The 27509-nt window shown below is 36.6% G+C and overlaps 4 protein-coding genes and 1 pseudogene across 28 annotated transcripts in view; 2 read left to right on the plus strand and 3 right to left on the minus strand.

Moving 5' to 3' along the window:
• LOC137741099 (uncharacterized) overlaps nt 1–27509 on the minus strand; it is a 39953-nt gene that overhangs the window by 4777 nt on the left and 7667 nt on the right. For 4 of the 24 annotated variants that reach the window (XR_015964483.1, XR_015964476.1, XR_015964474.1 and 1 more), the window contains one exon: nt 2247–2621. The exons of 1 other annotated variant lie outside the window; for it this stretch is intronic. Coding sequence is in view for 1 of the 23 variants with exons in the window: in XM_088697477.1 (XP_088553603.1) it covers nt 2590–2621; nt 2807–2862; nt 4051–4156; nt 4638–4654 (211 nt within the window). In the remaining 22 variants the exon portion in view is untranslated. 19 more of the 24 variants (XR_015964469.1, XR_015964466.1, XR_015964470.1 and 16 more) reach the window with 18 other exon arrangements.
• LOC137721009 (SKP1-like protein 21) lies at nt 6842–21528 on the plus strand. Its single transcript, XM_088690557.1, has 8 exons — nt 6842–6890; nt 7960–8168; nt 8255–8365; nt 8494–8572; nt 8851–8951; nt 9048–9211; nt 19678–19811; nt 21352–21528. The coding sequence occupies exons 1-8, from the start codon at nt 6842–6844 to the stop codon at nt 21387–21389; spliced, it is 885 nt and encodes a 294-aa protein (XP_088546683.1). The 3' UTR covers nt 21390–21528.
• On the minus strand, nt 10945–14086 carry LOC137721094 (receptor-like protein EIX2). The gene is made up of 2 exons (XM_068460209.2): nt 11305–14086; nt 10945–11194 (listed from the first exon to the last, which is right to left on the minus strand). Exon 1 carries the CDS (start codon nt 13951–13953, stop codon nt 11308–11310), a length of 2646 nt encoding a protein of 881 aa, XP_068316310.2. The 5' UTR covers nt 13954–14086; the 3' UTR covers nt 10945–11194; nt 11305–11307.
• LOC148699163 (SKP1-like protein 21) lies at nt 16924–18741 on the plus strand (annotated as a pseudogene). The gene is made up of 6 exons (XR_015964457.1): nt 16924–16965; nt 17274–17498; nt 17675–17866; nt 17954–18064; nt 18192–18270; nt 18515–18741. The product of XR_015964457.1 is annotated as an SKP1-like protein 21 (transcript).
• LOC137720753 (receptor-like protein EIX2) lies at nt 21163–24665 on the minus strand. The gene is made up of 2 exons (XM_068459869.2): nt 21525–24665; nt 21163–21414 (listed from the first exon to the last, which is right to left on the minus strand). The coding sequence occupies exon 1, from the start codon at nt 24483–24485 to the stop codon at nt 21528–21530; it is 2958 nt and encodes a 985-aa protein (XP_068315970.2). The 5' UTR covers nt 24486–24665; the 3' UTR covers nt 21163–21414; nt 21525–21527.

Consider the following 27509-nt stretch of genomic DNA (forward strand, 5'->3'; position numbering starts at 1 on the left):
GTCTGTTTCCTTTTATTTTTATTTATTTTTTGGGCATTTTGATTGTCCGTTTCCTAGTTCTGTTTTTAGGTTTCTATTTAAACGCTGCATTAATGTCCATTTCTTAGTTCTCTTCTTCTTTCTGTCATCATTTCCACATTTCATGGAGTCTCTCTCAATCCATAAAATTATTGAAAAGAATAAAATGATACACTATTAAAAGGGATAATTTGTTCCAAGTCTTCTTTTCTTCTAGCATTGGAATCGTCACAACTTGCAAAGAAGAGACAATTGAAGAATGAAGAATAAAAACTATGGATTCAGGATTTGACGCTTTTTCACCGTCTTTACTATGGTTAAAAGTATGAATTGTGCTCTTCCCAATCGTACTACAAAAAAAATATACATATACAAGTAAATTACAAGCTGAGGAAATAAATGACTAACAAAATTAAAATTTTCACAAAACCAATTGAAATGTATTATCTTTGACCTTTGGCAAGAATATTTCATGTGCAGCTTTCTAAAAAGTCAAAAGTCAAAAATCAAAACCACGTTTATTGTTATTTGTTTCTTTTTGATGTGAAAAATAGAAATTTCTTTAAAGTGGAGAGATTAACGGCTGACAAGACTTGTGGAAAATTGGTATAGGAGGAAGGAAGAATCAATGCGTGGGAGTTCGTGGAGTTTAGTACTCTCTTTTCCACCGACATCTCTTTTTCCAGTCGCGTGGGGGAGGTCCCGGGGTTTGGTTTTGGGGGGTTGTTGAGAAATTTCATTTGAATCTATATAACTTATTTCAACAGTAAATTTATTCTCTACATCCATATTAATTTTAATTAAACCATCAATATCTCTTTGAATTCAAATTTACTACCTAAACCTCCCTCACAAACCTAATTCAGTATGTAAGTTTATCTTTACACGCTGAAAAAATAAAAACACAAAATGAGTATTCTACAACTCATTCAAGACATAAAGAGAACAATATATCTTACATATTTGTCTGGCGCTCAATCCTTCCTTTGCCGCATATTTCTCATTGCTCTTTTTCTTCACCGAACCAACCCAAGCGTCGAGGTATTCAAAAAATTTTTTAATTTGCAGAAGTTTAGGTATCGTGTGGGTTTCTTGCGCACCTGGTGCTCCGGGCAAGTTTATTGTTACGACGAGGTTTTACCAAGTACAATTACCCAGTTTAATTATTGATTTCAATAATCCTTGATTTCAATTTTCTACTCGAGTGATGGCTATTTCCTCTAAACAAAAAAGGTTTGGTTCTGACATATATTTATCGGGACACTATCACTAAAAAAGATGAATAGTCATATATCTGGATCCTCGAAAAACCTAGAACATGTGGTGGCAGAGAAACAAAATACGAAGAAATACATCATCCACCTTTATTGTCCTTGATTTCAAGCCTATTTGCAGGCAGTGTACAACTGCTACTAAAGCCTAAACAAAATGAATTGAAATCAAATAAAAAATTAACAAAAATGGATTCATATTTTATTTGAAGGATTTAAAACTTCAAAATTAGCATCCATCCGTCAAAAAGAGCTTATTTCTCTCTTTGACAACGTCTTAGGATTTTAGTCAAAACAGAACGTAAAAAAATTATTGCATGATGATAAAGGTTTGATTATTGGAGATGGTTTATTGATAAATTTTGATTTTTGTGTTAATTTCATCTTGTACTTGATGGTAATTAGACAATAGGGCTAAGAAGACAATTCACAATGAAGATTTAGGTTGGATGTAAAATGAGGTTGTTTGGGTTCAAATAAAATTTCCCTTTTTCTTTTTGTACATGTATATATTTTACATTAAGTGGAATAAATAATATACCAAACTCGTCAGTCAAAGTTCAAATTTGAATTATCTTCACTGGAGAGATGCAAAATCTTGGAATGTAAATACCACATTTACATAACATTTCACATTTCTAGAGATAAACTAGAAAAATTACCCACGCTTCGTTGCGGGTTTTGAAACCTTTATCCACAACATGCATACATAATTTGCACAGAAAGATGCACTACAAAGACAGTACGATGGGAGTCACACCCTAAAATGCACCAACACAAATAACACATTTCACCAGAGTAAATCCAACAAAATCACAAATCAATACAGGCATATGTAAAGAATTTAAATGACCAAGAGATGAGGGAACCGAGCTGATAAGTATTTAAATAACCAAGAGATGGATGAACCGAGCTGATGAGAATTTAAATAACTAAGAGATAGGTGAACCACGGGAAGAAAAGTATGCTACCTTTTACTATAATTGGAACGAATTTAAAAATATCTCACCATCACACTGCCCAGAACTACAACTCTTAACGAGTAAGTGCGAATTAAAGAGGTATTCTCCAGATGATTCTCAAACCATCTTTTTACAATTTTTCACCCAATATCTCCTATGTATGATTAATTATAGGTTAAATGCACAACAGTAAACTGGGTAAGGGGAAAAATCTACCTTAGGAGCCAATAACGAAAGGAAATACAGGCTAAAACACTCTTTGAATTGTTCCAACGACAGGATAATAGGATTCACTAAATCATTAGAGATTGCAACAATGAGAGAGTATATAAGCTCACCAATGTTCCCCTCTACACGTCGAACAAAATATCTGCAAAACAAATAACATTCAGTCTACCTCGATACATATCAAAATGCACAATTAAAACTTAAATAAGATTATACTGCTCAATAAACTTAATGTAAAGGAATCTTATTGAGAGTAATGTACGCGCATGATGTTTCAACATGAGTCCAATAAAGATACGCTCCAGTTTAGTGAGAATTAGGAAAAACCTGCAGCTATCAGTTACAGGTTCCACTGGATGAGGGTGCGCGAGCACGTAGTTCACCTGCAAGGATACATCAGACCATCCTTCAATCTCACTGACAACAAACCTACCCTCTCCTTTCTCTCTCTCTCTCTCTGAATTCCTTTCAAATGACAGACAAATACAAGCACCATACACGAAATCATATTTTCACTTCTCCCAAGTGCTAAAGCTGAAAAACAAAGTAGACTTCCAAAATCAAAATAATTGATTTTACCATCCTCAACGTGCTTAAAGCCCAAAAGAACAAAAGCAGAAATGAAAGCAAAGGGAATAACTTCAATCATAAATGGACTTAAAGCACTCAATTCAGTGAATTCATTAATCTTCTATCCTTTTTTCCCGCGATTTTCTCGGAAACCAAACAGAAAATGAGAAAAGAGTTATAAGCTATTCAAAAGGGAGAAAAGTTCGAATTCCCTATCACTCAATTTCTCATATCAAATAAAAAAAATCAATCCAAACCCAAAACAACATTAAACATAAAAATTCAAACTTTACTGCCTTTTAGCTCTCTGAATTTACTCTCAAACCAAACACAGAAACTAAACCCAGTAAAAAAATCATCCATTTTTTAAAATCACTTGTCAATTCAACATAAAAAATAAAAAAAGGAACAGAACCAGTCCTAATTACTCCACGACACTGCACTTTTTTTGGTCTAGTAATGCTGCATACGTGGAAAACTTAAAGCTCAAAAGTAGATATCCAAGAAAATTAAATCCTTCTGCAAGGGATACAACTATTAACAAAGATTTGGGAAATTTCAATTTTCTGAATGAAGCATCTCTTCTGAATGACAAACTCAGATCTTGGAAATAAACAATAATATTACTATAGAAAAAGAAAAAAGAAGAAAAATGTAAGCCAGTATTATAGGTGGTCCATGGAAATGACAAATTGCACTGCGATAAATCTCCGAATTGCTCATTGTCCACCATCCCCAACTCAAACTCAAATAGAGAGAGGCACCACAGGGGCTAGAAATTTAATATTAGCGTTCAACTAAACTTCTAGAATCCCCAAAAAAAGATCCAATTTTGCTAAAGATACCCGAAACAGTGTACAATGCAATACAAACCCAATCAAATTAAAATCCCTAATATCAAATTTAAGAATCCCAATTAAACAAAAACTGACCTAATTAATTGGATATCCCCGCGAGTACTATTCAAATGTTTCATTACAGAAAAGAGGTAGCTGAGAAACCTCATATCTGAGAACTGAACTGAGAAGTTGGTTTACGGAAGTGAACCGAGAAATAACTTCTCCATTTAAAGCCAGTAAATCAGAGTCTGCAGCTGTCGGATTCTCTCTGTCCCAATCAACCAAGTTCTCCATTTCAAACTTCCCATAAAAAATTTGACAGCAATACAACCAATAACAATAAAAAATTTAAACCAATCCAAAAACTAAAACCCTTTTAATTTTCCATGTGTATTCAATGAAGACATGCAAAAGCAAATTAAGAGATCATCATATTACAAATTACAAAAGCTACATAAGCAAATTAAGAGATCCTCATATTTGGAGACAGACGCACATAAAGAAGCAAAAACAAATTATTATTGCCGCCAAAATACCTGAAAATCTTAAGGCTAGGGATTTTCACTCTCTTAATGAAAAAAAAAAAAAAAAAAAATCCCGTTTCTGAGTAATAACACACAAACTCATCTTATACAGCAAAGAAGCATAGGATTGAGAAATCAGAGCCTAATTTCCAAAAAAGAGTATGAATTAGTCAACTTAAACGCTAATTTTGTTAGAGAAGATTAAAATAGGTGCGAAATCCATACAATTTATACATTACCATTGATTCAAGTTCTGGTAAGGTGTGCGATGGCGATGAGAAGGGGAGGTGTGCAACGGAGATCAAATATACCTGCCATCAACCAAAACCAAATGCAAGCAAAACCCATAAGAAAAACCCATCAACTAAAACCCAGCGCAAGGTAAACCATCAACCAAAACCAATAATTTATCAATTGCAGTAATAAGGTCAAACCCACATTGACATTCCACCCAGAAAAGTAAAAAAAAGAAACGTTACCTTGAATTGGGCGGTTTCCTGGGCATTTCACGTTCAAACTCCGGGCACTTCATTGGTTGGTGAAAATACCAACGGAGATGAGAAGGCGGGGTGAACAACGGAGGTTGCAAAGCAGGGATTGAAGAGATAACGAAACAGAGATCGAAGAGATCGTCAATCACGTTGCAGGGTGAGAGTTAAGATAAGAAGATACTCACAGCCCAAAACGGATGACATCACCAACACGTTAATCCACATAAACCTTTTTGTTCACCTGATTATTAGGCAAGAGAAAACCATTAGGAACAATCAAGAGCCATCCACACTGCAAAGTTAATTACTAATTTGTAAACAACTCTTAAGATTTCTCAGGTCAATGCATGTTTTCATTCTTTGAACCAAACGGTATGGATAAAAAGCGAGGAAAGCAATCAGCTGCATAAAAGTACCGAAAACATCGAAATTCATAACCCATACACCAAAAACAAAATCCGAAAAATTCAAATTAAATTAAATAAACACGATCGAACAAAAGAAGAGTTTGAATTACTCACCATTGTCGAAAATTCGAATGCAGTAATGGAGGAGGAGTTGCAGAGAGGAACTCTGTTCAGCTAGTACTAATTCTACTTACTGAAAAAGAGGATGACGATTTTTGGTGTGGAAATAACCAACCCTACACCTCTCTCTATAGACTTCCCCTCAACCCCCACCCCCACACCCCCCACCCCACACCCCCCCCCCCCCCGCCCGCCGGCGGGGCAACCACACCACCCCCCTCTCTCTGCAGCAAACACGCGTCCCTCTCCCAGAACCTTCCCCCCAAATCGATCACGACCGCACCCACCCTCTCACCTTCTCTCCCTGTAATCCCGCACCCACATCCCACTCTGTCCACCTGGAACCCCTCCCGTCAACCCTCTCTCTACCTGCAACCCATCAACGCCTCTGTGAACCATGCCTCTGACGACATCGACAGCAACCACCCCTAAATGCAGAATGACAAAAGTGCCTCCAGATGCTATCCGGGATCTGGATTGAAGCGGGCAAAAGAATCATTTCGACTCTTTCGGTGCAACCCAGCCCAACACATTGAACAACCCACTTCCGAAGCCCACACTTGGCCCAAAACCAGCAACCCAAAATAGGCCCGAATCAGGCCTAGGGCGCCCAAACCTACGGGCAATATTACCCTCCACACTTTTAGTAATTACCCCAGCCCAACACAGATTTGGTGGCAGCAGTGTGTAAATAAAGAAAATCAAGGGGCAAAAATTTGACTGTATCTAAGCTACAATTAAATCCTTCATCAATTTTAGAATAGATAATGTTACTTCTTGAATGGGAGATATGGCAAATGTATATTCCATTTATTGTACCCTCCTTGATTGGCACGGCCCACTTCCAAAATATGTAAATTTACATTATTATTTATATCTTTCGGCAAAGTTGAATATTTTATATCCCATTACAATACTTTGCGGTCAGCCAAGAATATAAAATGCAAATTTCAAGGCATTTAATTGCTTTTGTTGATTCATAACACAGTGTGTATATATATATATATTTTTTTTTTAGAAAAAAAATGCTTAAATGAGCTTAGTGTCTTGAAAATCAGGCCCAGTATACATAGTAGTGTTTATACTTTCACTAAATGCACATGTAACGTTTGTGTTTCAGTTACAATGAAAAATTTCTCCATATTATAAGGTCTCATGGTAATTAATCTCAGTCACAATTATGCTTATGACTTTTTTCATCAAAGTTTGAGTAATTGGTACCAGACAGACAGTTAAAAACTGTCGTTTATGACCCTTTTTGTACTAGTGGTATAATCCAGCAACTTTGGAGCATATAGGATCTAAGAAAACGGACTTTGTTTTTGGAACTAAATTCTAACTTATATCAGTTGACTTTTTAGAAATCATCTTATAGTTACAACTTGGTAAATATTTGCTATCCTCTACAACCATGACAAGTAAGGAGGAGGCTTACGGTTGCAGATGGAAGTTCAGGCATTGTTAGCATGAATTGAAATTCCAATTAGATGGATTCAGAGAAGGAAGAATGTACAGAGAGAAATGGAAAATGGCAACTGCTTCTCTCTCACTCTGCAAGTCACAGAGGAGTGATTCACTTTTTTTTTCATTGATGCTTGCACACATCTCTCTGTCACACAAGTCGTGGGGAGGGAATATTACTGTTAGGGAATTGCTGGATCATTCTCTCACTAGAACTTGATCACAACCACTCATTTAGCTAATAATTAGGATCAAAAGACACATGACACTTATGGCTTTATATGCCAGAATTTTACACTTGGCAATCTTTGACACAAATGGATACACCATTTGAAATCAAAACTTGTTCTAATACTATCAACTCACAGCATACAATTCAACACTTCTCTTTAAGTTTTGAACTGATTTCACACCAAGCATGTCTCTGAGATAGTTGAACCGATCATTGGTTAGAGCCTTAGTGAATATATCTGCCACTTGCTCATTTGTTGGATAGTACACTAAGTTAACTATCCCTTCTTGCAATGCATCTTTGATGAAATGGTATCTCCTGTCAATATGCTTCATTTTCTAGTGGAACACATGATTTTTAGTGATGTCAATTGTAGTTGTGTTGTCATACTGCAATGGTGTTGCTTCAGTTTGTAACTCCCCAAAATCTTCAAGTACGAATCTGAGCCAAATGGCCTGTGCAGTGGCTTCAGAGACACTAATGTACTCTGCCTCTGCTGTGGAAAGAGCTACACAGTTTTGTTTCATAGAGGCCCATGAAAATACTCCACTGCCAAAAGAGAAAGCATAACCAGAAGTGCTTTTACCATCATCAACAGATCCTCCCTAATCATTGTCACAAAATCTGATTCTGCACTCTTACCCTTCTCATACTCCAAGCCATAATTTAAGTGCCCTTGATATACCTTAGCACTCTTTTGGCAGTACCAAAATGCTTGTTTGTAGGACTGTGCATAAACCTAGCAAGGAGACTAGCAACATACATTATATCTGGCCGAGTGGCAGTAAGGTATAACAGACTTCCCACAATTCTTCTATATTGTTCCTCACTTGCAGGTCCACTGCCATCATTCTTGCTTAGCTTATCTGATGAAAAATACATCCGAATGAACACAAAGTTGCTCTGTGAGTTGACTACAGCTGCTGACAGCCTCCAATTAAAACCATTGGTGGATCTTACTAGTCGTGCTCTTGCACGAATAATTGAAGGGAAAACACGTGAGGAGATACGTGAAATATTTCATCTCCCTGACGATCTTACAGAGGTCTCCGATGCTTGAGATATCTGTGTATGCTTAGCAAAAACTTGGTGTTTCTTTATTGTTTTTAACACCACTAAGAAATCATCCAGGAAGAGAAGTTGGAGCCTTTGAAAAATTCAACTGACGATCCACGCATCCGGCTTTTGAATCGATTATATGCAAGAAAGAGGAGGGAACTTCAGGAAAGAGAGAAATTGAAGGTGACTTTGGTATTTGATGAATCTGAATTCAAAACGTATTTACATAATACGTTTTCTGGCTTTTATACTATGCTAAATAATATATCCTTCTTATTGATAGTCATTATTGAACCTTCCATGCTTTTCAGAATGCCGAGCTTGAAGAAGAGCAAAACGATGAACGTTCAGTTGATGATCTCTTGTCATTCATTAATGGAGAAATTGGAGGTATACCTGAGTAATTGCTCTCTTATTCCTTGACTGCATAGTTATTGTTAATTGAGAAATTGGATTTATCATTAAGTAGCTTGTAGGTCCAACGAGCAAATTGCACAACGCACACTTGATACTAATTTTTTCAGGATTGCATTAGCCCACATTATACTGTACTTGGGAGTACTTAAGATTCCTTTAAATGGGATTTGAAGTGTAGTGTCTTAGTCGTCTATTTTTACTTTATTTCCTTTTGAAGGCCTCATTGGAGGTAAGGAAATTATGTTTCACAGATTCCAAAGGGATTAAAACTTCCAAGAACAAAAAGAAGAATCGCAGGAGAAAAGATCAGCAGAAAAGCACGTGTCTATATGAGGCCAATGAGATCCATGAGGTTTGAATCACTAATTTGGTCTTGAACTTATAATTTCCACTTGAGTTGTTACGTAGCTAAATTTTCTTCATTTTTCTTTTCGCCCAAATGTTGTAGGTGTCGAGCAATCTTAACTTTGCTTGCCCCAGTGATGAACTCAACAAATTTATGCCTAGTTCTAGTTTGACATTAAAGCTACAAGATCTAAAGGATGATAGGGTGGAGGATATGATTGGGTTTGATGATGAGATTGATCCCGCATTGAAGGAAAAAACTGATAGGTTTGTCTGCAAGTATTTTGGGTTATTACATGATTTGCAATATAATCTTATCTTTTTTAATTTTGGTGGATAAAAAATATATATATATCACGTCGAGCAACATGTGGAAGAAAAAGTACGAAATTGAACTGAGTGGTAATAACTTTGTCGATGATGACTTTAATATGAAAAGCTTAAGGAAACAGAATGGTGGATCTCATTATGGTGCAACTTCGTTGCTTTTTTATTTATTTATTTCTATTTTTATTTTTTATGAATGCAGTTCTGAAATTGAAGATATGCAATAGAAGATGAAATTCGATACCTGCAAAAGAATTTCAAATTGTGATATGTTTTTCAACGTTGAAGAGTTTGCTTATAAACTAAATAGCTATTAATGTAGTGGTATTTCTCCACTTCTTTTTTAAACTGTCCCATGTTCAAATCCACTCCTCACCCAGCTAAGAAGATGACAAAAGTTGCGTAAAAAGGTTGGTCTGTGATAGAAATGAGTAAACATTGGGGACAATGTTTTGCCTTTGCTAGCTCTTTATGGTGGCTCTGAAAGATGTTGGTTTTTGATTTTCTGTGTAATAGTTGTTTGGACATTTTAAATATATATTTGCTTATGTTTATAAAGAAAAAGAGCTCTCATTCTGGTCATCACCATTAAGCATCTGTTGTGAAACATGGTTCCACCCTCCCTCTCTTCTGGTTCTGCAAATCTTTTCTCTCTAGTCAGTATTTTTTAGTTTCAACCCGAAAAGAAATTGTTTTCACCATTCCTCCTTACTATATGATATCCATAAAGTATGTAGTTGTGGAGTGAAAGCTGGAAAGTATAATCTGCTTCCCTGTCTCCTACATGTGGTTTTCCAAAATCTCCTTCTTTTTTTTCCATGGGCTGATGAATATTATTCATTAGATTTTCTTTTCGTATTCCTGGTTATTCATAGTTGGCCGTTCTGTTTGTCATGTTATAATTTTATCAAGTGAGAGGAATTGATATTGATATCGATATTGCCCCCCTTCCCTGTTCACTTAGTTGGCTGTGCATTAGCTATTTGACTAGTGATATTCCCTCACTCAGACAAGCTTAATTCCACTAGTATTGTAACAATCCTGAATGTTTGATCAACGTTTGAATACATTGTATAACATCTCTTTCTTCTGAATCGTATGTTATTCACCGAAGGATCAGAACAAGAGACAAACATTAAACTCAAGAGCACTTATTCAGCATTACATTCCCTGTTACTCATCTTACCACTCGTGCATACAGGAGTACATCCAGAGTGGAAACGGCTCGAACAAAACTCTTATCGGCTAAAGGCTGGAACAATTTTGACCAGATGCTAACAGGCTACCAAGAGTTCCTATTCTCATTTATTTGGACCCAAACATAATTATTCTTTCCCTTCATAATTTAATCTTCTTCTTTTGTTGGGGTAATTAGCTGGAGTTGGATTTTGGGGGCAACTGTTTGTATGTTAGGGCAACAAATATATCAAAAAATAATACTTCTGCCTCTATTTTTATGAGCCAAACTTGTCCGTTTATCACGAGCTTTTATGAGGTTACACGAACTGGTCGTCTCACTTATTTTGGCATTTGTTTAACAAGTTTAATATAGTTTTGAAATTTTAATTCATGTCCTTTGTTTAGTGCCATTCTTTTTAGTCTCTTACACACAACTCTTCGATCCTGGTTTTCAATTTGGAATGCAGTTTATTCATCCATTAATTCATAACACATTGAGAAAAATTGAAACTAAAACCATAAATACGTGTGTGAAATTACAACTCGACAATGATCCAAATACATCTACCTCTAATGTATTTGGAGAAATTCCAACTTATTGTTACAAGTAATAGTAGAGCTCTTCATTCTGTAAAATCTCTTCCCCCATAACTTAAAAGTTATTGCATTCTTCTTCTCCTTCAGGCTCCTCAAACCGAAAGCGGAAGGGGTTAACATGAAGTACCAAACAAGACGATGAACGAGCTACAAAAATTCAGGTAAACCACAGGCGTTAGTTGTTAGCCGGGAGTTTAAAAGAGAAGAAGACATGTATGTTAATTGCAATATTATTCATTATGTCACAGAAAACTTACAGTTTATTCATCGGGCATTCTTCGTTGCCTGAACAATGTCACCCCGACATTAAGCCAATAATTCAAACCATTCAAGAGCTTGAAGTATGTGTATCTCCATGACCTATTGAATATCAAACTCCCACAAACTCCCCAGAATCCAACAACAAATCCAAGCCCCAAACTCACGTAAAATCCCGGAGTTATAAACCTGTCATTATTATCTTCATCCTGATTCCCAACCACCGGCTGCTTCTCTGGAGTTGTTTCCTCAGAAGGGCACGTCTGAAGTGGAATTCCACAAAGGAGAGGATTTCCGGCAAAAACAGAGGGCTCATAAATTTGAAGCTGAGATCCTATGGGAATCTTTCCAGACAGGTTGTTGTTGGACAAGTCCAACTTACCAAGGCCAGATATTCCAATGAGACTCGTTGGAATTGTACCATGTATTTGGTTGTTTGACAAATCAAGCAAATCTAAGGACTGCAACTTCCCGATATTTGGAGTTATTTGACCTGTTAAGTTGTTTCTTGATAGGTTTAAAGAAACCAACCCCACAAGATCAGTGATTTCACAAGGAATCTCTCCCGTTAATCGGTTGCTCGACAGATGAATACTCTTTACAAGCCCCAGAATGCTTTTGTATTTGGACATCATGCCTTTCCATATCAAGGATGCTTCGTCATCATAACTATAACTAGTGAGAGAATTGGAGTTTACATAAATGGTATGAGTGATAGTTAGACTTGAACTTCCTCTTAGAGCCAAATTAGTCAAATTGTTGAGGCATTTGGGTATACTTCCGGAGATATTGTTCATCGATAAATCCAAAATTTGAATGCTTCTCATATAACACATTTGTAACGGAATGCTTCCATAGAAGTGATTAAAACGAAGGATAAGGATAGTCAAATTTGGAAGTCCATACCCTAACCATTCAGGTATCGGCCCTGATAAGTTATTATCTGCAACATCAAAAACTTCTAGGCTTGAACAATTGTTCAAGGATGAAGGCAATTCCCCCACAAATCCATTATTGTTCAGGTTCAACGTTCGAATAGAAAATAAAGAGCCCATTGTGGTAGGAATTCTCCCCAAAAAATGGTTGTCACTCAAATCAAGAATTAAAAGATTTTTGAAATGGGTCCAGCAATCGGGAAGTTGTCCGTCTAAATGGTTGCTCGAGAGATCAAGCAACGTTAAATTACTTGCCTTCATTGGAAACAAGAAAGAAAAAGACCCTGAAAAATTATTGTGGGACAGATCAAGAGATGACGCTTTTAATAGGAATGGAGGGACTTGACCTTCCAATTGGTTCCAACTCAAATTTAGTAGACGAGGGTAATATAAAAAATCAATTTGCGAGTTTGGAATTGTTCCCCTAATTTGGTTGTTGGAGAGATCTACAAAACCAATTTCATGATGATGAGACAGCCCTTCCCAAAACCAACTTGGAAGAGTATCAGATATTCCTGCATTAGAAATATCAAGGACTGAATAACTTGTCTGAGTTTGAAGCCAATTTGGAAAATGTGGGCCCATCTTGCAAGGCCCCAAGAATATGGAATCCAATTGGAAAGGGGGAACCCATTTAGAATGGAAGTTTAAAGTTAGTGAGGCAGAGGACAGACCAAGACATCTTAATTTGGAGAGACCCGAGAAATGACTTTCCGAAATCGTCCCTTGAAATTGGTTAAAAGAGAGATCTAGATATGCAAGAGAGCTCATGTTTCCAATGACATCGGGAAATAAGCCAGTTAATTGGTTGAAAGACATGTCAAGATGACCAAGAGTGGCATTGTATTTGGACAACCAAAGAAATATGGAAGAAGTGAGTTCGTTGGAACTAAGGTCAACATGAGCAAGAGATGTAGAAGAATTTATGTTAAAAAGACTAGTGGAACGAATTGCAGGAGAAGGAAGACTGCAATTTAACAGTGTCAAGTTTGTAAGTTTGGGGAGCTTACTAACCGTTTCCAACCAGTCAGGAACATTACTAAGATTGTTGTAACTCAGGTCCAAATATGTTAAAGAAGAAAGCTGAGGTAGCCATGAATTGAGATTTTCTACATTAGCAAAGTGATTGAAGCTGAGATCAAGATGTTGCAAGTGGGTAAGGTTTCCAACTTGACTTGGAAATTGACCACCAAAAGAAGCACCAAAGAGATCGAGGTATCTTAAACTGGAAAGAGAACCAATGAAATCTGGAAGTCGGATCCCATTGAAGTTTATCCACGAAAGGTCCAAATATTTCAAATGCTGCAACTCAATCAGTTCAGGATTCATCATCTTACCTTGCAAATAATATCGGATAAAGTGCGGGTGTCCTTTCTGATCAAATGAGCGAGTTCGATGGTGACGTTCCAATCCAAGATCAAGTTGAATAACATGGTTGGTACGGTTGCTGCAGTGGACGCCTACCCAGTTGCAACAATCTTGCTTGTGTTCTTCTATTCCCCACGAAGAGAGGAAGTTGTTGTCATCCACGAGGCCCTGTTTGAAAGCAAGGAGTGCTTCTCTTTCCCTCTCAATGCACCGCATCACTCCTCCTGAAGAAATATTGTTGAATCCAAGAGAAGGGGAAGGGTTGACAACACATGGTAGTAAAATTACCACCACAATTAAAGCATAAAAGAGTTTGTTGAAGCATCTGATTCCGGCACCCTCCATCTTAATTCAACTAAATGAACCAAAACACAATTGAAGAATAAAAAAGAAATCCTGTGGATTCAGGATTTTGATTTAGAAGAAGCTGCAAATGGGGTTCAAAATGGTCAGGAATTTTTTTTTTTTTTTTGTTGGGTGGGTGGGTGGGTTGGGTTGGGTTGTGTGGTCCGTGTTGGCTGAGGGCATGGGTGGCTGTGATGAAATTGTAGGATATGCATTAATGAAGATAATACGTACAACCATAGGATGCATATGGCTTCGTTAAAAATCTTGCTGAGAATTTCAAACCCGTCGAAGGGAAAAAGTATGTTCCACACCAAACAATAGATAGTAAGAATAACATTTTTGTTATTCTTGCTCTATTTTTCACTAGATTGACTTGTCTTTTTGGTGTGAAATTGTTTTTTATTTTTATACAACGACGTATAGTTACACTATAAGAGTAAATATTGTATCAAACTCACAATTTTACAAGATTAAAATTTCACATGTGACAACCCGTCCTTAGTTCTATGATTTTATAAATTCTAAAAATGTGAATTTACGAAAATGCTCTAGAGGCAAAAATTTTGACTTCCGTTGACCATCGGTTTGAGAGTCGTAGGACTTATTCTTTTAGCGTATCCTCGTAGTACTCATCACTACGAACGCATAGGCTAAAGCTGTTTATGAGTCCAGATTAGAACGATATAGTTACGGGCATTTGAAGTTGTTTTACTAATGTATGGATTTGAAAGTAATTAACTCTCACAATGTGGGAATTGTAACCAATCAGAAATTAGGGAGGAATGAGTGGACCAATCAGACAAAGGGCTAGGGACCAATTAGAAGAAAAAGGGGGCAGCCAATCAGGAGGGAGGATCTCCCTCTTTCCGTCGACCAGACCCATGACAAAACCGGTTTCGACCTGGTTCTATTTCCGACCAATTTCCACCACTTTTTCCAACAAAATTCATCCATTCTTCACCTGCTACTTCCCATCTACCATTTCCGCCCAAGATCGAAGGGTTTTAAGAACCAATTTCGTGAGAACAGCACCGGTGGGTGCGAGGGAACTTTGATGGCAATCCACCATTTCTGAAGCGTTTCTCTTCAATTACCATCACCAAAATACTCCTCAAGAGGTCAGGAACAAAGCCCAATCAGTGGTTGGAGCGTCGGAGTTGATTTGAGGACAAATCAAGAACATCCAAATTCTAGGGTTCCGGTGGGTTCATAGCTATTTGGAGCTTTTTACGATCAAATTGAACTTAGTCACAAGTATAAAATTTGCTCTACTCATTGAGATCTTCATTTTTGTGAAATTTGGAAATTTTAAAAATAGTTGATTTTTTAGTAAAGTATGCACCCTTTAGCTAATTAAAAATTATATACAACAGGTGGTTGATTCTCTCTAGTGGATAGACACTTTTTATTTTTATTTTTTTTATAGATGAGTAATATTGTTTGTAATATAAAAAAAAACCCTAATATGCGTAGAGAAAGCCGATGGGCCAAATTTAAATCAGAGAACATGAGTATGAACTCATCCATGACCAAAGCCCACACCAAAAGGTAGTTAGCTGAGGGCCAACGAGTTCGATGATTAGGATTAGTCCAATTCCACATCAGCATTGTTATTCCTATTTTTTCATCAAAGCGCATTTTCCAATCTTTACTTCAGCAGCATTAACTCTTAAACCCAATTTAACAATTTGAATTAGTTTTTTTAATTCTCCAATTTTCGCAAAGAAACTTCACATTGAGCAGCAGTTACTAAAACAACAATAATTTTTATTTCATACATCGGTATCACAAAAGGTAAAAGCCTCTAAAAACTAAATCCGGATTCCATCCATATATGGCACACCATCAAATTCTTCCCGATCTAGTCTCGGCAAATTAATCTTCGTGACAATCCACCAGCAACATTCGAGCACTTTGACAAATCTTGCTTCAAATCTTCCTTTTTCCATATATGTAAAAAAACGACTCAAATATAAAAGAAACTACACAAAATAGTGAAGAAAAGGATAATAAAAGTAATGACTGATTAAACACTTATCAACTGACTACGTGATGTATTAGTGACATGACTCATAAGAGAATATGTCCTACGAAGAATCAAACTAAATACAAGAGGTCAGGAAACCCTAACGAAACGCTGACGTGTGATTTGCAGACCTTTTGATTTTTGACGCAATTTCAGTCACACAAGAGGCTTTTTTTTTTTTTTCCCTAAAATTTATTCGCAATTTTATCCATTTTTTGGGATTCGCCGACAACCGCCAAATCTCTGCAATTCAAAGCTACCCTACCTGGAATCCGTACATTTCGTATGTCTCCTTCGTGTTAATTAATTATCTATCCTTTTGCTTTTCTTTACCATGTTTTTTCCCCCTTCTGGATGCCTGTTTGGTTGCCCAGAAAGTGCAGGAAAATTGGAAATGATTGAATGGAAAAATGAAATTGCTAAGTACCCTTTAATCCGGAGCTTGCTGAACTAAAATCTTTAGGAAAAACAATCATTTATTTGTAATAAAAGTTAGTTTAATCGAGAAATTCAGCTAAAATACCTATGAATTGCAATTTTTCTCACTTGATTTAGGGCAATATAATCACCAGAATGCTTTTTCATGTACTTTGGAATAAATGGAATTAAGTTTAGTGGAAATATATATGTATGAAGTATAGATTTGTTAAGAAAAATTGGAACTTGTATTGTTTCATGGCAAGTAAGAGCTGGGTTTATGTTTTGAGAGCGATATTCTAATCTAATCTAAACGATGGGGTGGGGATTGCAAAGGGTGGTTTACCGCCCTAGCTAACTTGGGTTTATGTTAAATTTGTGTAAACTTTAATTTTGGTTAAGGATTTGCATAAAAGGGCTGCTAATTATAATTTTGTTTGACTTAACAGGGTATCAGCAAGTTGTTGCATAAGAACATAAAGCTGTTTTCTTGTTGCATAAGAACATAAAGTTGTTTGACTCCAGTTTTTAAGCCTCAGAACTTGGGATTGTTCAAATGTCAGAAGGTGACATGACTGTTATCACTTTCCTGTACGCTTTTGTTGTGTCGTCTTTGTCTAGTGTTTAATAGATAAATGCATTATGTTTTCTTTTCTTTGTTCTTCAAGCCATAGTCAATCGATTGTTTTCTGTTTTTCGTTTCTTTTGAGTGCTTGTAGCTGCCTCTACTTGTTGAGTGTTAATTTGTTCTCTCTTTTTATTTTAGTTTATTTGGAGGGGGTGAAGGTGGGTGGGTTGTTTAACTGTTTCATATTTTTCGTTTACTCTGTAATGTTGGAATTCTAAAGCCACATCGGTGCCAACTCATTCTCAGATGATGAAGTCTTACATCTGGCTTCAGACTACTGACGGTTCAATCCAACAAGTGGAACAAGAGGTTGCCTTGTATTGCCCCATGATATGCAAAGAAAATATACAGAAAGGGATGGGAGCTTCCAAGAACCATGCAATATCTCTTCCTGAAAGAGTCAGTACAGCAATGTTGAGCTTAATTCTTGATTACTGCAGGTTTCATCAAGTACCAGGTCGCTCGAACAAGGTTCTACATGTTTTTGGAATGTCATTCTGTTTTCCTTCTTTCTGAGTCTATGCCCTCTGTCTGTTTTGCATAAATTTGAGCTACTGAGGACATTAATCTCCACCTGCACACTGGATTAAATGTTTACTCTGATGCTGGTGTAAACTCGGCACCCTCGGCACCACTCGTTTATATAGGAGTGCAAGGCTTTTGATGAAAAATACATCCGAATGGACACAAAGTTGCTCTGTGAGTTGACTACAGCTGCTGACAGCCTCTAATTAAAACCATTGGTGGATCTTACTAGTCGTGCTCTTGCGTGAATAATTGAAGGGAAAACACCTGAGGAGATACGTGAAATATTTCATCTCCCTGATGATCTTACAGAGGTCTCCGATGCTTGAGATATCTGTGTATGCTTAGCAAAAACTTGGGTGTTTCTTTGTTGTTTTTAACACCACTAAGAAATCATCCAGGAAGAGAAGTTGGAGCCTTCGAAAAATTCAACTGACGATCCACGCATCCGGCTTTTGAATCGATTATATGCAAGAAAGAGGAGGGAACTTCAGGAAAGAGAGAAATTGAAGGTGACTTTGGTATTTGATGAATCTGAATTCAAAACGTATTCCATAATATGTTCTCTGGCTTTTATACTATGCTAAATAATATATCCTTCTTATTGGTAGTCATTATTGAACCTTCCATACTTTTCAGAATGCCGAGCTTGAAGAAGAGCAAAACGATGAACGTTCAGTTGATGATCTCTTGTCATTCATTAATGGAGAAATTGGAGGTATACCTGAGTAATTGCTCTCTTATTCCTTGACTGCATAGTTATTGTTAATTGAGAAATTGGATTTATCATTGAGTTGCTTGTAGTTCCAACGAGCAAATTGCACAACGCACACTTGATACTAATTTTTTCAGGATTGCATTAGCCCACATTATACTGTACTTGGGAGTACTTAAGATTCCTTTAAATGGGATTTGAAGTGTAGTGTCTTAGTCGTCTATTTTTACTTTATTTCCTTTTGAAGGCCTCATTGGAGGTAAGGAAATTATGTTTCACAGATTCCAAAGGGATTAAAACTTCCAAGAACAAAAAGAAGAATCGCAGGAGAAAAGATCAGCAGAAAAGCACATGTCTATATGAGGCTAATGAGATCCATGAGGTTTGAATCACTAATTCGGTCTTGAACTTATACATTTCCGCTTGAGTTGTTAGGTAGCTAATTTTTCTTCATTTTTCTTTTCGCCCAAATGTTGTTGGTGTCGAGCAATCTTAACTTTGCTTGCCCCAGTGATGAACTCAACAAATTTACACCTAGCTCTAGTTTGACATTAAAGCTACAAGATCTAAAGGATGATAGGGTGGAGGATATGATTGGGTTTGATGATGGTGATATTGATGATGAGATTGATCTGGCATTGAAGGAAAAAATTGATAGGTTTGCCTGCAACTATTTTGGGTTATTACATGATTTGCAATATAATCTTATCTTTTTTAATTTTAGTGGATAAAAAAAAAAAAAATATCACGTTGAGCTACATGTGGAAGAAAAGTTACTGAATTGAACAGAATGGTGGATCTCATTATGGTGCAACTTCGTTGCTTTTTTAATTTATTTTTTTATGAACGCAGTTCTGAAATTGAAGATATGCAATTAGAAGATGAAATTTGATACCTGCAAAAGAATTTCAAGTTGTCATATGTTTTTCAATGTTGCAGAGTTTGCTTAAAAACTAAATATCTATTAATGTAGTGGTATTTCTCCACTTCTTTTTTAAACTGTCCCATGTTCAAATCCACTCCTCACCCAGCTAAGAAGATGAAAAAGGTTGCTTAAAAAAGTTGGTCTGTGATAAAAATGAGTAAACATTGGGGACAATGTTTTGCCTTTGCTAGCTCTTTATGGTGGCTTTGAAAGATGTTGGTTTTTGATTTTCTGTGTGCAATAGTTGTTTGGACATTTTAAATAAATATTCGTTTATGTTTATAAAGAAAAAGAGCTCTCATTCTGGTCATCGCCATTAAGCATCTGTTGTGAAACATGGTTCCGGCCGCCCACTCTTCTGGTTCTGCAGGTCTTTTTCTCTCTAGTCGGTATTATTTTATTTTCTAATAAACTGGAATTTCAAGTTGCATCCTCCACCATGGTTCTGCATGTGAATATGCAATTTTTAGAGACAACTTGTTCAGGGAGGTTGAAGATTTTGCTCGGAGGTTAAATTCAGACTGGCCTGAAAGGATGCAAGAGATCTTATCTTTCGGTCAGGAAAGGAGGCCTGTACCATTTTCCATTAATGGAAACGGTTATTTGAGAAGATATGCTTGTATGTTCTCTTTCTTCTTGCTTTTTTGTTCCCTTCCGAAAGCTTCTTCCATTGTTTTTTTCCTGATACACAATACTCTTGTCACATAAGTAAATCTGTGCTAAGATATTTTCGTTACTTTCTTTTGGTAGGTAAGGTTGCAAATGCTTTACATGTTTCTCCTGTCAAATAGCTTTTAAACCTAATGATATGCCATGTTCCTTGAGACCAAGGGTGGAGGGCGAGTGCTAATCCCGGTGGGTCTATGAAACTTACCTATGCAACCCGAAAAGAAATTGTTTTCACCATTCCTCTTTACTATATGATATCCATAAAGTATATAGTTGTGGAGTGAAAGCTGGAAAGTATAATCTGTTTCCCTGTCTCCTACGTGTGGTTTTCCAAAATCTTTTTTTTTTTTTTTTCATGGGCTGATGAATATTTTTCATTAGAATTTCTTTTCGTATTCCTGGTTATTCATAGTTGGCCGTTCTGTTTCTGTCACGTTATAATTTTACCAAGTGAGAGGAATTGATATTGATATCAATATTGCTCCCTTTCCCTGTTCACTTAGCTGGCTGTGCATTAGCTATTTGATTAGTGATATTCCCTCACTCAGACAAGCGTAATTCCACTAGTATTTTACCAATCCCGAGTGTGTATCTGTTTTATCCGCTTCTGAATCGTATGTTATTCACCAACAAGAGACAAACATTAAACTCAATAGCACTTATTCAGCATTACATTCCCTATTACTCATCTTTCCACTCGTGCATACAGGAGTACATCCAGAGTGGAAACGGCTGGAACAAAACTCTTATCGGCCAAAGGCTGGAACAATTTTGGCCAGATGCTAACAGGCTACCAAGAGTTCCTATTCTCATTTATTTGGACCCCAAACATAATTATTTTTTTTCCCTTCATAATTTAATCTTCTTCTTTTGTTGGGGTAATTAGCTGGAGTTGGATTTGGGGGCAACTGTTTGTATGTTAGGGCAACAAATAAATAAAAATAAAAAAAAAAAATTTTGCCTCTGTTTTCATGAGCCAAACTTGTTCGTTTATCACAAGCTTGTATGATGTTGCACAAATGGGAGAAATTTTTAGTTGTGATGGGAACACAAGTGGTACATCACGTGTTTTAATAGGAATGGTGGAAAATTTTATTTTTTAAGTTATTAACTTTTTAGCACACATATTTCACCATTTGTTTGGGGTCGTCTCACTTATTTTGGCGTTTGTATAACAAGTTCAATGTAGTTTTGAAATTTTACCTTCGTTTAGTGCCGCTTTTTTTAGTGTCTTACACACAGCTCTTCAATCCTGGCTTTCAATTTGGAATGCAGTTTATTCATCCATTAATTCATTCAAATTGGGAAAAATTGAAACTAAAACCATAAATACTTGTGTGAAATTACAACTCGACAATGATCCAAATACATCAACCTCTAATGTATATGGAGAAATTCCAACTTATTGTTACAAGTAACAGTAGAGCTCTTCATTCTGTAAAATCTCTTCTTCCATAACTTTAAGTTATTGCATTCTTCTTCTCCTTCAGGCTCCTCCTCAAACCGAAAGCCGAAAGGGTTAGCATGAAGTACCAAACAAGACGATGAACGAGCTACAAAAATTCAGGTAAACCACAGGCGTTAGCCGTTAGCCGGGATTTTAAAAGAGAAGAAGACATGTATGTTAATTGTAATATTATTCATTATGTCACAGAAAACTTACAGTTTATTCATCGAGCATTCTTCGTTGCCTGAACAATGTCACCCTGACATAAAGCCAATCATTTAAACCATTCAAGAGCTTGAAGTACGTGTATCTCCATGACCGGTTGAATATCAAACTCCCACAAACTCCCCATAATCCAATGACAAATCCAAGCCCCAAAGTCACATAAAATCCAGGTGTTATAAACCCATCATTATCTTCATCTTGATTCTCAACCACCGGTTTCTCCTTCAGGGTTGTTTCCTTAGGAGAGCACATATGTTCAAGTGGAATTCCACAAAGGAGAGGATTTCCGGCAAAAACAGAGGCGTCATAGGGTTGTAGTTGAGACCCGATGGGAATTTTTCCAGACAGGTTGTTGTTGGACAAGTCCAACTTACCAAGGCTAGATATTCCAATGAGACTTGTTGGAATTGTACCATGTATTTGGTTGTTTGACAAATCAAGCAAATCTAAAGACTGCAACTTCCCTATTTTTGGAGTTATTTGACTTGTTAAGTTGTTTCTTGATAGGTTTAAAGAAATCAACCCCACAAGATCAGTAACTTCATTAGGAATCTCTCCTGTTAATCGATTACTTGACAGATGGATACTCTTTACAAGCCCCAAAGTACTTTTGTATTTGGACATTATTCCATTCCATATCAAGGATGCTTCGTCATCATAATCATCAATAGCAGTGAAGAATGACTTTGAGTGAGTGATGGTTAGACTTGAACTTCCTCTTAGAGCCAAATTGGTCAAATTGTTGAGACATTTGGGTATACTTCCGGAGATGCTATTGATCGAAAAATCTAGAATCTGAATGCTTCCCATATTACACAATTGTGATGGAATGCTTCCATAGAAGTGATTAGAACGGAGGATAAGAATAGTCAAATTTGGAAGTCCAACCCCTAACCATTCAGGTATCAAACCTGATAATTCATTTTCTCCAACATCAAAAACCATGAGACTTGAACAGTTCTTCAAAGATGAAGGCAATTCTCCCACAAGTCCATTATTGTTTAGGTTCAATGTTTGAATTGAAGATAAAGAGCCCATTGTGGCAGGAATTCTCCCCAAAAAAAGGTTGTCACTCAAATCAAGAACTAAAAGATTTTTGAAATGAGTCCAGTAATCGGGAAGTTCTCCATGTAAATGGTTGCTCGAGAGATCAAGCAATCTTAAATTACTTGCGTTAATCGGAAACAACCCTGAAAACTTATTGTGGGAGAGAAAGAGACATGACGAGGCTTTCAATAGGAATGGAGGGACTTCACCTTCCAATTGGTTCCAACTCAAATTTAGTTGACGAGAGAAACATACAAAATTGATTTGCGAGTTTGGAATTGTTCCTCTAATTTGGTTGTTGGAGAGATCTACATGACCAATTTCAGTAGCATGAGACAGCCTTTCCCAAAACCAACTTGGAAGGATATCAGAAATTCCTGCATTAGAAATATCAAGCCTCCAATAACTTTTCTGAGTTCGAAGCCAACTTGGAAAATGTGGACCCATCTTGCAAGACCCCAAGATTATAGAATCCAATTGGAAGGGAGGAACCCATGTAGAATGGAAGTTTAAAGTTAGGGAGGTAGAGGACAGAGACAAAGATCTTAATCTGGAGAGACCCGAGAAATGACTTTCGGAAATCACCCCTTCAAATTGGTTAGAAGAGAGATCTAGATATGCAAGAGAGCTCATGTTTCCAATGACGTCGGGAAATAAGCCAGTTAACTGGTTGTAAGAGACGTCAAGATGAACAAGGCTGCCATTGTATTTGGACAACCAAAGAAATATGGAAGAAGTGAGTTGGTTGAAACTGAGATCAACATGAGCAAGAGATTTAGAAGAATTTATGTTAAAAAGAGTACTGGAATGGATTACAGGAGAAGGAAGACCACACCCCCGTAATGTCAAGCTTGTAAGTTTAGGGAGCTTACTAACTATTTCCAGCCAGTCAGGAACATTACTGAGATTGCTTCTACTCAGGTCCAAATATGTTAAAGCAGAAAGATGAGGCAGCCATGAATTCAGATTTTCTACATTAGCAAAGTTATTGGATCTGAGATTGGATGTGAGATCAAGATGAACAAGGCTGGCATTGTATTTGGACAACCAAAGAAATATGGAAGAAGTGAGTTGGTTGTAATTGAGGTCAACATGAGCAAGAGATCTGGAAGAATTTATGTTAAAAAGAGTACTGGAATGAATTAGAGGAGAAGGAAGACTGCAATAAGACAGAGACAAGTTTGTAAGTTTAGGGAGCTTATTAACTACTTCCAGCCAGTCAGGAACATTACTGAGATTATTGAAACTCAGGTCCAAATATGTTAAAGAAGAAAGATGAGGTAGCCATGAATTCATGTTTTCTACATTAGCAAAGTTATTGGATCTGAGATCAAGATATTGCAAGCGTGTAAGGTTTCCGACCTGGCTTGGAAATCGACCACCAAAAGAAGCAGACCAGAGATCGAGGTGTCTTAAATTGGAAAGAGAACCAATGAAATATGGAAGTTGGGTCCCAGTGAAGTCAATGGAAGAAAGGTCCAAATATTTCAAATGCTGCAACTCAATTAGTTTAGGACTCATCATTTTACCTTGAAAATAATAATCGAGAGACTCCTGCTGTCCTTTCTGTTGAAGTGCGTAAGCTTCACGCAAATAATACCATCCAAGATTAAGTTGAGTAACATGGTTGGTTCGGTTGCTGCAGTGGATGCCTACCCATTTGCAACAATCTTGCTTGTGTTCTTCTCTTCCCCACGAAGAGAGGAGATTGTAGTCATCCACGAGGCCCTGTTTGAAAGCAAGGAGCGCTTCTCTTTCCCTCTCAAAGCACCTCGTCACTCCTGCTGAAGAAATATTATTGACTCCAAGGGAAAGGGAAGGGTTGACAACACATTGTAGTAAAATTACCACCACAATTAAAGCACGAAAGAGTTTGTTCAAGCATCTGATTCCGTCACCCTCCATCTTAATTGAACTAAATCAACCAAGAGACAATTGAAGAAGGAAGAAGAAAAACTGTGGATTCAGGATTTTGATTTAGGAGCAAAAGGAAAGCTGCAAGTGTAGTTCAAATGGTGAGGACTCAGGGGGTATGGAAAACAACCTGACAGTGTATTGTGTTGGGTGTGAATAAATGTTGGTTGGGAAAACTAGGTTTTATAGTTTGTTAGAATAATGTATTTGCCTTAGAGTTAGGCATGAATCTTACTTTACATGGGCTGCTTTCTCTCAAGTCAAAAGTAAAAAGGGCAGGCAGAGATATAATTACTCAAAAACGTGTTTGTTGTTTTTTTGTGTATGTAAGAAAGAGGACTTACGTTGAATTGGGGAGAATCCATGCGTGGGAAAGGGACGGCTTCAGGCCATAACAACTCATAAAACGTCTTTTAGCTCTTGAGAGAACAAATTAACGTTTATTTCCAAAAAGTTAAAAACAGTAAAAAAATTTGTCCGCAAATTAAATTCCACACGTGTGACTTAGTGATGAATGATTCCCACTATTCTCTCTCTTGCTCCCTCTAGTATGTACTGGAAAGTAAAGTCTGCGCGATGCTGCAGATTTAAAATTAGAAATTTTAATAAAAAGCTTCCGATATTGTTTACTTTAACAAAAAACCATATTTTTACACTAAAAAGTCAATTTTGATACTATTCACTTTACCCTTTATTTTGTCCTTATCGTTAAAACTCAAAGTTTTTTAAGCCATTTTCATTAGTTTTCTGTTTAAAATTGCTAGAAAGATTATGTTTAGAAGATGTAAACATTATGTTATAGAAGAATGGGAAAAGTTGTTTGAAGGAGGTATCCTGAAAAGAAAAGGATTGAAATACATGAAACAAAAATTGTATCACAATAGAATCATATTATGAACAAAAAAGGATTGAAATACACAACCGAAAGAAACATTATAGAATCCAGAGGATAGGGAAGGGTTGAAACATTGTAGAAAAAGTAGCACCACAATGGAATTATGAAAGAGTTTCTTCAAGCACCTGATTCCGTCATTCTCCAACTTAATTCAACAGAATCAAGGCAAAGACGATTGAAGAATGAAGAAGAAGTGTACAATTAAAGCTGCGAGTGTACTACAATGCTGGGTGAGTACGCAATAGTCCACAATACAATCCACACACTGAGTCGTCTTGACTCAAATGATCAAGAATGGAACATGTGTGAGTGGATCAGCTACTTTTCTGTAGGTAGGTGCAGTAATTAGTGGATGACTTTATTAAGAATGGAACATGTGTGAGTGGATCAACAACCAACACAATTCTGCGTTGATTGTTTCGTTTTGTTTACGTTTTAGAAGTCTTTTTATTTTTTGTGGAATTAGAAAACAACATAGATGCACGTTATTTGGACTAAGCTAAAAATCCCGGAAATCGTCTCAACTTTTGAGAAAATAAATTTACATTTATTTTCCAAACAAGTTGCAAATAATCAGAATGCGTAATTCACATTATTTGGACCTGGCTAAAATACATGGAAAATGTCTCAACTCTTGAGAGACAAATTCATATTTATTTTCCAAACAAATTGCAAAAAGTCAAAAGTCGTTTTGGAGGATAAGAGGAAGGATGAATGATTCCCACAAGATGGATGATTCTTCTCCACTTTCGTTTGTCATTTGTCTTAATAACGCTTCAAAGTAAAGTACAAGTTGAGGATAATAGGGACTTGCAAACCAAAATTTCCACGATGTAAGTGGAATTGTATTGTCTTGTCTTGGACCCCGCGCGATACTCCATGCGATACTTCAAGGTTATTGCCAACAAGTTCTCAAGAGTTTACGGTATTTCGAATAATTACGCTGCAACTGGGGTCTTTACAAATTTAGTCTTGGCGTTATTAGATTAGAAGACACACAATAATTGACTGACTTAAATGTATTTGCATAGAAATTATGCTAAATTGCTGTTAGTGAAGAATCATCACTGTCATTTGATCAAGACAATACTTATGGTCTTTTAGCACAACAGTTCCTTGCGTTTTATTCACTTGTGACTGTTCGTTTATCAAGAGGACTAATTCAAAAGACATTAAGCAGAGAGAGCTTCAAATCACAACTCATGACAACGAGAATCAAGCAAGCAAAGAGAAATAAATCAAAACCTGAGATTCTTATCAACATGCTTGTCCCTTATGAGCTCTGCAACTTCCTCAATACCATGAAAAGCCTCAAAATCCTACACATTACACACAAGAAAACAATTGAATCATAAAAAACCCATCATTGCTCTGAAACCAATCACAATAAGGGGTGTTTTCAATTGGATGTATTTTAAGCATCCACATATCTTACGTCTTCCCTTAAGATTTCGAGGGAATTGAATCAAAACTTTATATGGAATCTCTACAAATCAATAAAACTTCATAAATTTGACGCAAAACTGAAGTTTGAAGCTTTACCATTTGATTAGCTGATGAATCCAACATCATAGCAATCAAAGCATAGGGAACTTTGTAGCCTTCTAACTTCTTTAAGGAAATGGATCCTCTCTGGATCCATTCCTATCTAATCCACCTAGTTCGAGATCCGGACCGTTCAAATTTGATCCAACGGTTACAAACATGGGGCTTCTTTAAAAGTGATAATAACTTTAGCCGTTGGATCAAATTTGAACGGTCCGGATTCCGGAATAGGTGGATTAGGTGGGAATGGATCCGGAGAGGATCCATTTCCCTTCTTTACTGTATTTTCATAACTTGAGTTAAGTCAGATTACAGTATAATTTTCACCTCAGTGATCAGGGAGTCGAATCCAAGCATCTAAGGCTGCAAATCAATTTAGAGAATTAAGGGATTTGTGAGATATACGTGAAGTCGAATGGTGATTATTGTATTTTGGTAAACTTTGATTTATTGTGTATTTGACTCGTATATTTAATAAATCGATTTCCAATTCATTCCAACCTATTTATTCTTCCGTATCATTTTTAAATGAATTATTCTTCAAACTTGTTTCAGTTTCTTTTTATTTATTTTAT

Source organism: Pyrus communis, chromosome 1 (assembly GCF_041283825.1).
Source record: "Pyrus communis isolate YQ-2024b chromosome 1, ASM4128382v1, whole genome shotgun sequence".
NCBI lineage: Eukaryota > Viridiplantae > Streptophyta > Magnoliopsida > Rosales > Rosaceae > Pyrus > Pyrus communis.